This window comes from Vicugna pacos, chromosome 9 (assembly GCF_048564905.1).
Source record: "Vicugna pacos chromosome 9, VicPac4, whole genome shotgun sequence".
Lineage (NCBI taxonomy): Eukaryota > Metazoa > Chordata > Mammalia > Artiodactyla > Camelidae > Vicugna > Vicugna pacos.
In genome coordinates, this window is record NC_132995.1 from 6,311,977 (window position 1) to 6,323,884 (window position 11,908).

General features: G+C 50.7%; 2 protein-coding genes and 5 non-coding genes across 7 annotated transcripts; all 7 read right to left on the minus strand.

Annotated features, from left to right (window-relative positions):
• Positions 1-1,473: 1,473 nt before the first annotated feature.
• On the minus strand, positions 1,474-3,832 carry RPS11 (ribosomal protein S11). Its single transcript, XM_006208455.4, has 5 exons — positions 3,639-3,832; positions 2,776-2,907; positions 2,509-2,584; positions 2,104-2,233; positions 1,474-1,651 (listed from the first exon to the last, which is right to left on the minus strand). The coding sequence occupies exons 1-5, from the start codon at positions 3,651-3,653 to the stop codon at positions 1,528-1,530; spliced, it is 477 nt and encodes a 158-aa protein (XP_006208517.1). The 5' UTR covers positions 3,654-3,832; the 3' UTR covers positions 1,474-1,527.
• Positions 2,322-2,412, minus strand: LOC116282305 (small nucleolar RNA SNORD35). The gene has a single exon (XR_004191800.1). It is a non-coding gene; the product is annotated as a small nucleolar RNA SNORD35 (small nucleolar RNA).
• Positions 3,833-8,031: 4,199 nt separating the features above from the next.
• On the minus strand, positions 8,032-11,854 carry RPL13A (ribosomal protein L13a). The gene is made up of 8 exons (XM_006208456.3): positions 11,780-11,854; positions 9,987-10,059; positions 9,564-9,629; positions 9,286-9,387; positions 9,007-9,092; positions 8,771-8,830; positions 8,339-8,461; positions 8,032-8,147 (listed from the first exon to the last, which is right to left on the minus strand). Exons 1-8 carry the CDS (start codon positions 11,792-11,794, stop codon positions 8,061-8,063), a joined length of 612 nt encoding a protein of 203 aa, XP_006208518.1. The 5' UTR covers positions 11,795-11,854; the 3' UTR covers positions 8,032-8,060.
• On the minus strand, positions 8,608-8,695 carry LOC116282304 (small nucleolar RNA SNORD35). The gene has a single exon (XR_004191799.1). It is a non-coding gene; the product is annotated as a small nucleolar RNA SNORD35 (small nucleolar RNA).
• On the minus strand, positions 8,898-8,968 carry LOC116282303 (small nucleolar RNA SNORD34). Its single transcript, XR_004191798.1, has one exon. It is a non-coding gene; the product is annotated as a small nucleolar RNA SNORD34 (small nucleolar RNA).
• LOC116282301 (small nucleolar RNA Z195/SNORD33/SNORD32 family) lies at positions 9,163-9,247 on the minus strand. Its single transcript, XR_004191796.1, has one exon. It is a non-coding gene; the product is annotated as a small nucleolar RNA Z195/SNORD33/SNORD32 family (small nucleolar RNA).
• On the minus strand, positions 9,860-9,943 carry LOC116282302 (small nucleolar RNA Z195/SNORD33/SNORD32 family). Its single transcript, XR_004191797.1, has one exon. It is a non-coding gene; the product is annotated as a small nucleolar RNA Z195/SNORD33/SNORD32 family (small nucleolar RNA).
• Positions 11,855-11,908: the final 54 nt, after the last annotated feature.

Sequence of the window (11,908 nt, forward strand, 5' to 3'; positions counted from 1 at the left end):
TACCCCTCCAGCACTGGGTGGGGCGAGCTCACAGGCTGAAGCTCGGGGCGGTGCCCCCTTCTGACCTGTCCCTGCCCCTTCCTGCCCTCTTTGATGCGGCCCCACTTCCTCTGGCAGGAACCCCCGCCCTCGCCGGGTAAAAAGAAGCCGCTGGGGTGGTCCAGAGGCAGCGTCCCTGGAAGCAGCGGCAGCAGCAGCGGCTCCTCTCTCCTCACGGCCCTGTCTCCCAACCCTTGTACCAGTGCTGTGCCTCAGTCCCTGGTACAGGCATGGGGGGCAGGGACCTGGGGACACCAGCAGCACAAGGCCCCAGGGGTGAAGTCAGCGGGGCAACTCCTGCACCTCCCTTCTATCTCTGTGCCTCCAGCTCTGGGGCGGTGGCTTGGGTGAGAGTCTGTCTTAAATCCGAGTCCTTGTCTCCCTCTCCTTGTTTTTCAGTCTGCACCTGCCACCTTCCTGCTCATCAACCCCGTGCTCATCTCTTAACTCTGCCTGGTACTCCACGTCCATCTGTACCTGTTCCTAGCTGTGGTCTCCATCCCCGTTTAGCGTCCAGCTGAGCGCTGTCCTGAATCTCTCCCTCTCTATATCTGACACTCAAGGTCTCTCTGCTCCTAACAGAACGCATTTCTGCTGTGACCTATAATCAAGCTCTCCCCATATCCCCTGACTCTCAAGGTTGTTGCGTCTGGCCGTTAGAAATCTTCCTACAATTTGCCTGACTCTGTCCCATTTCTCCCCACCCGCTCTGTCCCACCTCCAGGGACTTTCTACACATTTCTGACTGGCGTGCGACCCCAGAGCTGGGTTCTGGGATGGTCTCACTGTGACCTGCCCTCAAGGCCCATTTTCTGATCCTGGAGCTCAGCCACTCACTGGGAGCCCAGGCAGAGATCCTGCCCCTTAGATGAGGTTGCTCATCTGCGAATGGGCCTGGTGCCCACTTAGGAGGAAGCGGTGGGGTTGGCAGGAGGGAAGGTGGGTGCCGTGCCCGACTCCTTCCTTGATGGGGAAGACAGTCCTAGGTTGAGGTCAAGACTCATAGTTCAGAAACTGGCAGTTATGAGCTCAAGCCCACCCTCCCCCAACCCTCCCGTGGCGGCTACTTCTTCCTCCCCCTCCCCATGGAGGCCAGAAAGGGCCTAGAGCCTAAAGAACCCAGGAACCTCCACCCTCCCTCACTTCCTCCCCAGAGACTTGCGGGGGGGAGCTTGACACCAGGTAAAGGTTGAGGCCTTATTTACTCTGACACTGAAAGGTGACAGGGACCAAAAGGCCCAGAGACGAACAGCATCTCAACGCAGGGTTTTGTCTATACCCAGAAATGAGAGGGCAGGAGGAAGGATTTGGTCCCCACTCCCATCCTTGGGCCCCAAAAGATGAAGGAGAACCCCATCTTTCACCCAACCCCACTTAATTCCCAGGAACATCCCCACCCTCTGGTAAGGAGCCAGATACCCAGAGCATGGCCTGTAACTGGGAAAATAACTTTATTTTGTTTGGTGCAGTGGGCAAAGGAGTCCAGTCTCAGAACTTCTGGAATTGTTTCTTGGTGCCTGCAGCCTTGGTGACCTTGAGCACGTTGAAGCGCACAGTCTTGCTCAGGGGCCGGCACTCGCCCACTGTGACAATGTCGCCGATCTGGACGTCCCTGCAGAGTGGGCCATGACTGTGTCACTGGAGGTGGGGGTGGCTCTGCCCCAAGCAGGCCCTGTCTCCAGGTGGAAGCCTCTCAACTTTGGCTCCACCAAAATCCACCCAAGCTCCTATTTCCAGTTCCTTCTACCCCCTAGTTGTTATTTATTGAGCACAAACTATGTGTAAGGCACCAAGCTCAAAGCTCTGCAGAGAACGCTCCAATCCTTCCAAAAACAGAAAATCTCTATGTATTGTCTCCTTTTTGCAGAAAACTGGAGGCTCTCACAGATGGTTATGGTGGCTTGCTTACAGGAAACCTGCCCCTACCTCCACACGGCAGCCAGGGCGGGTCCCCCTTTTAATACCCAGGTCAGGTCTCATGACCTCCAGGCTCCTGTGTGGATCACCTGCTCCCCTGTCTGGGAGGGTGGCTGGCCTGGGTTCCCGGGGAGTGGCCCTGCTCACCTGAAGCAAGGGGAAAGGTGCACAGACATGTTCTTGTGACGCTTCTCGAAGCGGTTGTATTTTCGGATGTAGTGAAGGTAGTCTCGGCGGATGACGATGGTCCGCTGCATCTTCATCTTGGTCACCACGCCTGGGGGGATGGGGCAGATGCTGGGTCAGGCCCCGTGGGAAAGGGAGCCATGAGCAGGGCAGGGCATGCTGAGAATCAGGGAGCCCTGCTTCTGGCATCATCTGTACCAAGCAACTTTCTCAGCAATGCCCGTGGTGGGCATCTGAAGACCATCGTGAAAACAGTAGACATCATCTGCCAGTGCTGCCCCCAGTAACCAGGAGTCTGAGTGTCCCCAGCCCCTCCTCCCTCAGATCCAAGAATCTGAACCCAAGCCCCCAAAGGTCCTCACTCACCAGACAGAATCCGCCCTCGAATGGAGACATTACCAGTAAAAGGGCACTTCTTGTCAATGTAGGTACCCTCAATGGCCTGAAAGGATAAAGATCACTGAGCCTTGCACAGTAGTTCCTTAAAAAGAACAGGAGGCGTGGCCTCCGAGAGACAAACTACACTTCCCAGCAGCCACGGGAGGAACCACTCGGACGTGGGTAGGGCAACTCGATTTGGGCACACGTGCAGGGACACAGGAGTCTCATTCTTTCTCCTGAGGGTCCCCATACCTCCTTGGGTGTCTTGAAGCCCAGACCGATGTTCTTGTAGTATCGCGGTAGCTTCTCTTTGCCGGTTTCTCCAAGCAGGACCCTCTTCTTATTTTGAAAGATGGTCGGCTGCTTTTGGTAGGCACGCTCGGTCTACAGGAATGAAAAGGATGCTGGTAACCCTGGAGTAGGGACCAGCCTGGCCTGAGAGCTTCGTAAAACCCCGCCAGATCCCATCCTCTCCGGCATTTACTCCCCAAAAGCTGGCCTCCAAGGCCGAGTGGCCCAGACGAGCGTCTTATTCTCCAATACACTCATCCAAAGTTACCTCTAATTTAGACTCAACTTTGAACCCGGGGTTTCTTAAGCATTTACGGGCTAAAACACCTTCCACCGCCTGCAAAATTCACCCCTGAAAACCCAGAGATACAGAACCATCCCTCTAACATCCTGGACACCTTTCAGTAAGAATTATTCTCCAAGACACAAGACATCCACCCAGGATTCACTTATCTAATACTGGCGACCTCAGAGCTAAATACCAAGAGGACGGACTCCCTGGAATAGCCCTCAGGACTCAGTTCTCCCAGGATTTACCCTATGGCCTAAAGCTTCCAGAAGAATACTCTGTAAATCATGAGTTTAAGGTAATTCTAATTCCTTAAAAACTTGAGCTTTAATTACATCCCAAGTGCGGAGCCCCCAAGATTTAGAAAACCCTAATCTAAATTAACGTAGACACGCGCCCTCTGCTTGAATTAATCCCCGCGAAATCAAGGACGCCCAGAATTAACCCCGAAACTGGAGGGAGTCCCGCTCTCCAGGACGCGCCCCTGAAGACTGGAGCGGGTCCCACAGAATCAGCGTCAGCCCCAAACCCGAACCTGAATGTCCGCCATCTTCCCGGCTGCCTGAAAAAAGGAAAGTCGCGGTGGCGTCCGGGTTTCCTTATCGACTGCACAGGGGCGACAGAGGAAGTGACGAAGTAGGGGGCGGGACAACACGGTTTGGGGCGGTACTTTGGTGGGACTCTGATTGACGGGCGGCCCTACCCAAGCACGGGATTGGGAGACTGCACGGACACTGCGCCCGGAGGCGAAGGGAAGAGGGGCGGGGAAGCGGCGGGCACTATCTCGCGAGAGCCTTAGGACCTCGTTGCGGGCGGGCTCGCTAGGCACGTTAGGAGGGAGTGACCAGCCTTGAGCCTGTGTTATCGCGAGAGTCATCGGCAGTCGGTCATGTTTCTGCGGGGAGTGGGATCACGTGGGGCTTGGGGACCGCGTGGCTGTGCTCGCGAAGGGTTCAAACGCGTTGTGGCTGCGGCCATCTTTTTGCGGGGTGGGAGACTGGAAAATGTTAGCGGGTTTCATGCGGTGTAGTGACGCCATCTTTGTTAGGGGCGGACGCTGCCCGTGAGTTTTCTGTAGTTTAATGAAAGTTTTTTTCTTCTGTGACCCATTTCCTCTCCAGACAATGGTTTAGTGTGGCTGGGGGTGGAGGGTGGCGAAGTAGGGGAAAGGCCTTCTGCTGATTGTAACAGCGCGGTCCAACAGTATTTTCGCCTATAATGGAAATGTTTTGTATCTGCGCTATCCGACACGGCTGTCACTGGAGTTTGAAGTGTGGTGCGTGCAACTGAGGACCTGAATTTTTAATGTTAATTTAAATTTATTAGATTTAAATTTAAATAGCCTCATGGGACTAGTATGTACTGCGCTGGTCAGTGCTGCAGGTTTCTAAGTGCATACTAATTTGGTATTTTACAAATTCTAGGAAAGCAAAATCTAGCAGGGTAACTGCCATGTGCCCAGCATTATTTTTCCCATTTTGCAGATGAGGAAATTGAGGCATAGTTGCTTCGGGTTTCGCAGAAAATGAGAGGCAGAGATGAGAATTTAACCTGGGCAGTCTGGGTCCAGAGTTCTTAATCACCTACCTTTAAAGAAGGAACCCTTGAGTCCTTTTTACAGTCACTTCACATTTATTGAGCACCTATTGTGTACCCGGCCCCGTGCTGGACAGTGGTGGCAACAATCCGGTGTCTCACACTAACACTGACAGCTGTCCACATCCTAACCTACTTGGACCTTAATGTGAGATTTCAAACTCTAGACCTTGGCACAGAAAGGTGTCTTATGCCTCTTTCCTTACTTAAGTACAAAAAGTAAATGGCAAAAGATGAGTCTTTCTCCTACTCTTCTTCCCCAAACACCCACACCCGGTTTCCTTCTCCAGAAGCAATTGCTGTCATCCTGTTAATCAGCTTCTGATGTGTCTTCCAAACTATTCTATCTTCCATTGAATTTGTATGTGGACAGAGCAAAGTGCAGAACTAGAGGCAAAGCATGACCCATTCATTCCGCAAATGTTTATTGACAATCTAAAGGATGACTGCATTGTTTTGAAAACTTATTCTGTGCTATAATTGTGGTTATATCTTTTTAGGACAGCTGCACTGTCCAATAACACAGCCATTAGTTACATGTACTTGTATAAATTGTAATTGAAATCGAAAAAAACTTAAAAAATTCAATTTTCCAGTCATTCAGTTCATATTTCAAATGTTCAGTAACTACAAGGCTAGTGGCTTGCATATTGAACAGTGAAGATTTGGAATATTTGTATCAATGCAAAAAGTGCTCTTACGAACAGAAGGCTGGGTGCATATAAGTATGTAATATATACGGTGTTTTAAGTTGTAGTAACTTCAGAAATATAAATGCTACAAACTTTCAAAAATCATTTGGATGTTTAATTATTTAAATTTCTTTTACACTTGATAGCTTTGTGAACTTTGAATCATACATTTAAAATTGTTTCAGTCCCTCTGGGGGTAGCATTAAGGGCGAGGGACTTTTCATTTTTGAAGGTTTTAGAACATTTAGAACTCCCAGTGACCTTGTAGCAACTATATCTATTTTTTTTTTTTGAAGAAAAAAGTTCTGGAGTTTTTGTATGACTTGGAAAGGATTTATGATATTTAGCTTAAAAAAAGCAGGACCTAAAGTTACTGTCTACAATGTGTGCTAAATTATGTACAAAAGTAAACTTAGAAAAAAGCCTAGAAGGAAATGCATCACGTTGCCCTGGTGGTTTATATCTCCAGGTGGTGAGATTAGGTATGATTTCCTGTCTGGTTTGTTTAAACGCTCAGTATTTTGCAAATTGCTCAGAGTAGCTGGTGAGATTATGGTAAGGGAAAAGCAAAGAAATTCTGCTTCACTCTGAAGGGGTGAGGGCCATTTGGAGATGTTTAGGTCCTTGGCTTCAAAACATTTTAATTTTTGATTGAAGTATAGCTGATTTACCGTGTTGTGTTCTAACCATTTTTGATCACACCCCTACACCGTAGGAAATGCATTCTGCTCTGAGACCTAACACACACACCTCTCTGCCCTCTTCTCCCCGCCTCGCCTTCTCCTTTTCTAACGTTTAAGTCTTTTAACTTGCCCTTCCTTCCTATAAATAGATTCCCCCCTCCCCTTTTCATTTCTATTCAATTTCATTGTTTTAAAGCTGGTCACAACCCACATTGATTCTTTTGAATTGCAGTGAAGAGCCTTGGTGTCCAATAAAACTTCAAACCAACTGTGGTTATTCTGGGTTTGATGGGGAATAGTTCTCTGCCTGACAGATTTCACATACTGTTTCACAGCAGAAATGCAAATGCTGACCTGGATATCCTCACCCTCCCCAGTGAGCCTGGAAATGCCTACGAAAATGACATTCCCTTTCTATGTATTCCACACTCAAACCTTCTGAGAGTTAATGGTGGGTGTGTTTTAAGTGGGAACTTTTACATTTTTAAGCCAACTTAATTTTTGGACGGATCATGGCTTTGGTGGGGTTATGCTTTTGTTAAAGTTAAGATTTTAACTGTTTAGTTGCTTGTTTTCAAAAGCTGGTGAGCAGGAGCCCCAGGAAGGGTATGGATACCTCCCATTTGTAACATGGTTCTCAGAGAAAACCTAAGGTGGTGTCTCAGGTATTTCAGGGATTAACATCTGCCTGGTGAACTGCAGTAAAATGTGTATTACACTCAGCTAGCCAAGTATTCCCCGTTAGTCCCAAGGGCAGCATGAGTCTGTCTTCCCAGCACAAGCCTGGGGAAAAAAAAGATGGTCATTCTTGCTCATCATCAGGGATCTCAAAGACTTGACGGATGACTGAAAGGCTGGGCACTGGCTAAGTGCTCCCTAGTAATTCGTTTCAGGGACTCACCCCAGCAGATGACACACCTTGACACTTCTTTTGAGGGGGAGGTAAATGGGTTTCTTGGAGGATATACTGGGGACTGAATCCAGGACCTTGTGCATGCAAAGCATGTGCTCCTACCACTTAACTATACCCTCCCCTCAGATCTAAAACATAGTTTTAATATTAGAAAGCATTAAGAACTTTAAAATCCCATTTGCTCTAATGCCGAGTTACCACTTGCAAAATACTTCTACTACAGTAAGTACAAGACTGCCCACCACAGCACAAGACTGGAAGAGCCCACATCCCACAGTGAGGGACGGCAATTCCATACTTTGCAGCTGAATTAGTGAGACAACTTTCGGTAATCTGGGCAACACTAGGCACTACAGACCATGCTGAGAAATACCAAATCCCGCAGGCAGGCATCTCAAAGTACTTCCTTGGCACGTAAATCTACCAAGGTCAACTCTTCCATGAGGGCAGGTTCTAATCCATCATCTGTGGAAAAAGCACAGCCAGTTTTATTCCTTAAGCCCCCTTTTCTTGCCAAGGGCCTGGCTCCCCTGGGCCTGCCTCCACACACACTGCAAAGACGCCAAACTCCTTTAAAAATAATTTATTAGCGTTGAATCACAAAACACAGGGAAGACACGAGGGCGATGCCTGTGACCCCCTGGCTGCACTTCCCTTCCACAAACACCTCTGTAGACACCGGACTCCTGCTGCCCAAGCATTCGCTCACGTCCTAACAGCTGCAGAGTATAGTAACCAGCCCTGTGGGAGGTTTAAGCAGACGTAGGGGTCCCTTCCAGTTAGTCTTCCAGCTCCCCGTTACCAGTCCTGATGCTGCACTGGTTGTTCCAACTGTCACAAATGAGTTGGTCACAGGCAAACTACGCCTATAGCCCTTAGAGCTCTGTAAAGTTTAAAACGGCCTTTCCTAAACAGCACTAAGGTCCGTCCCCTTGGTGTCCCCAGCCTTCTAAGCCCTGGGCTGCCTGTGGCACCTGGATGGCAGGCCCTGGGGGTTCCCACATCCTATGGCGGCGATGGAGGAAGGGCAGGCCAGGCCAAGCGTGAAGAATAAACAGTCAATTTTATTGGGCTCAGACTAGGAGTCCATGGGTCTTGAGGACCTCTGTGAATTTGTCAATTTTCTTCTCTATATTCTTTTCAGCCTGCTTCCGTAGCCTCTGTGGGGTTAAGAGGAAAGACAGTGAGTGGCTTCCCCGTGGGATCACCCTCATCCTGCTCCCAACCCTACACTGGGCCTTAAGCAGAACCCTCCAAGAACATAATGAATACCACCCCATCTGTGAAGTTATTAGCTGCCCGGCCCTGCCCAGGAATGTGGTGCCCCTCCAGCACCTGCCACCGCCCTCACCATGAGCTGCTTCTTCTTCCGGTAATGGATCTTGGCCTTCTCTTTCCTCTTCTCCTCCAGGGTGGCTGTTACTGCCTGGTACTTCCAGCCAACCTCATGAGCCAGACGCCCTAGGTAGGCAAACTGGGGGGAGAAGGGAAAACTTAAGCTATAAGGAAATAAGCCTGGGTGACCATGGCTGACAACCTGTCCCACAGGATCCCATGTTTAGTCATCAAACTTCTCAGCAAGCTCAAGACAGAGCTACCCCCTGAAAGGGCTCCCTGCCACCCCTGGCATCAGCTGAGCCATTGGCACTTTCGGCACTGCCCACAGTGGCATCCGCAGACCATCGTGAGAAAAAAGCCATCATCTGCCAGTCTCCAAGCCCTCCAGTGCACCCCCCCAGGAAGCCTGGGGCCAAGTCCCATCACTCAGGAACCCGGAACTCACCTTCCGTGTGGGCTTCAGACGCACAACCTTAAGGGCGGCAGGAACCACCATCCGCTTTTTCTGTTAGGGAAGGAGAGGGGCTTAGAGGCCTGGAGTGAAGGACAGACGGGAGAAGGCTGGCTGGGGAAGGCGTCTCAGCCAGTGCTGTTTTCACGAGGCTCAAACAATGTAGGTAATTGCAGAACATCATGGACGCCTGATGCATGGACGCTGCTGAGGAGCCTGGTCTAGCTCACCTTGTCATAGGGTGGCGGGATCCCATCAAAAACCTTGAGGCGGTCCAGTGCAGCCTGGCCTCGCTTGGTCTTGTGGGGCAGCATGCCTGTGGGCAGAGGACAGAGGGCTGGCTCAGGGGCTGTGCAAGGACCCCGCTGCCCCAGGCAGGCAGCCAGGCAGCCTCAGATGGTAGTGCATGTGGAGTCATCTCATGGTCGGGAAACTCGAACACGAGTGGGAGAAGTCCTCATCACCGGCCACCCACCTGTCACCACTCGCGGCCCTTGGGTTCCGCTCACCTCGCACTGTCCGCCAAAAGATGCGGCTGGGGGCTCGGAAGTGGTAGGGGCCGCGGGAGGGGTTGGTGTTCATGCGCTTGCGGAGGAAGGCCAGGTACTTCACTGCAAGAGTGGAGAGGGTGTGAGGCCTCAGAGGCCCCAGCAGGATACTAACTCCTTCCAAGCCATACAACCATTACTTCCCAGGGCCTGTTCGGGAACTCAGACCAGCACCTTCCACCCCGGGAGAACTGAGTACAGCGCAGGCCCACCCTCTCCAGCCCTTGTCCGCAACTTACACTTGTTTCTGTAGAAATTGCCAGAAATGTTGATGCCCTCACAACGGACAACCACCACCTTCCGGCCTAGAGAGAATGGAAAATGAGGCAATCATGAGGGGGCAAAGGTTAGGAAGCCACTTGCCATCTTACTGCTTAAGACCCAGGAAAGAAACTGGCCACAATGTATAAAGGCAATGGAACCTCTTGCTCCAAGTCACAGAGCAGTCCTGGGCAGAGCTGGACTCATGCTTAATTTATTCAACAACAGAAAATGTTTCGAGCCCAGAGCCTGCAACCTGGGAGGGGTGTGCTGGCAGGTCTCAGAGCGGTGCATGGGGTTGATCTCACGGTCGTGAGACTCAAACGAAAGATGGTGATTTTTGCTCATCACTGACCCCGGATCTCACATCTTGGGGAGCTGAGGGCAGAGGGCTGACTTACCCAGAAGCACCTGCTTGGCCACAATGGCTGCCAAGCGGCCCAAAAGATGGCCTCGGCCATCGAGCACCAATACCTGGTAGAGACAGAATGAGAGGGCTCAGAGGCACTCAGAGCTTTCTGACTCCCCACCTCAAGCAATCATTCCTTCCTGCTTGTTTCACCTACCTCCCAGAGTGCCTGCTAACCAGACACCAGACCCAGGAACTAAGACCTAAAGCTATTTTACAGATGAGGTGGAGAAAGCAAACTGACTTGACTCGGGATTTCAGGGAGGAGTACAAGATACCAAACAGCCCCTCCCTCATATCTTGGCTGCTTTAAGGGAAGGAATGTCTATGTCCAGATTACATTTGTGGGTAAGACAAGGTAAAAGGACCTGAACCAAGACTAGTACTCTGCCCACTGATCATCCAAGGCAGAACAACTCATGATCTGTGTCAAGTTGTAAAGTCTTGACAAAATCTAATTCGGTCTTGGTTTCAAAAGTAGTTTCTAGCATGAATTTCTATCTTTCGGCGGGGATTAGGTTTTTTTTTTTAAATGGAGGTACTGGAGATTGAACCCAGGACCTCAAGCGTGAGCTATACTCTCCCCGCAGCACAAATTTCAAAACGAAGAAAACCGAGGTTCAGGGCAGGTGAAGATCAGCTGCGTGATCTAAAGCCCAGGCTAGCTCTGCTACTCACTAGTTCTGCACCCCCGGGGGAACTGCTCGCGTGAACGTTCAGTCTCTCGTCAACACTGAAAATCCCAACTCTTACTGGGTTCTTGTTATACACGCTGTGACTGCTGGAAGGCAGTGTAGAAGGCTACAGAATCTAAAGCCAGGCTTCCTGACGTGATTTTTGTCAAAACCCTCCAAGTCTCCATGCTTCAACTTCCTCACTTGGAAGATGATTACCCACCTCAGAAACACTGTAATAAATTAACTGAACTACACAAAATATAACGCTAGGCACCATAAACGCAAGGACACACGTTTGGAGAAATCTACAACTTGCCTGGATTCAAACCTGATTTTCCTTCCTGAACCAGACTCATCACGTGCACACCTCTTGTAGACCATCCCCTCCTATTTTGTCATACAAAGAACCTGAGCACTCAGCTAAGCTACTGCTGCCTTGAGGGCCCCCTGGTGATTGAGGACAAAAGATGTCCCAGGACCGCATAACATTTCATCAGTCCTTTGCTTCTAAAGCCAGCAGGCCTTTAAAAACTTCATCAACCCCGCGTCCCCCGCCCCGGCAAAAAGAGTAATTCGTTCCTGAACGCCCTGTAGGCAGGAACTCTTTCGACCTATTGCAAATATTTCATACCCAAATACCCAGAGCTGCAAAGGAACCCTGATGCGCATTCCCACGAGACTGAAACAACTTGCGCCTGGGCCAGGGCGGAAGTACCCTCCATCTTGGCCAACCCTAATCTCATTTTCCCGCGGCCACGCAGCCGCCTTCCGCGTGCTTCCCCATCGCTGAGGACACACGGGTCAAATTCGGCCAAGGCTTGGCCAAAATTAAGATAAATGAGGCCTAATTTTGAAGTAACTCTTCTTGTGCTAGAAGCCCCAACCGCTGCCCCTCGGAGGAAGAATAATGCCGCATTTTAGGCAGCCCAGGGCCGAAAGGCCGTCCCGATACCTTATATTACCATTTCGGATTCCTCTTACCCCCAGAGCTTTCCATTTTGCTCAGTTATCAATCCACAACACTCAGACAGGGGAAAAGAAGTCCAACCCCGGTCCGGCCTGAACCCCACCCGGCCCCACGCCGCCCCGGCCCGCGCAGAGCCTGTACCTGCCCCTCCGCCATCTTCGGCAACCGCCGGGGAAAGAAGGAACCCTACCCGCAGGGTTTCTTATCCCTTGAAACAGGGGCGGAGGAAGTGACGCAACACGGCCGCCTTCCGTCTTTTCATTGGCCAGA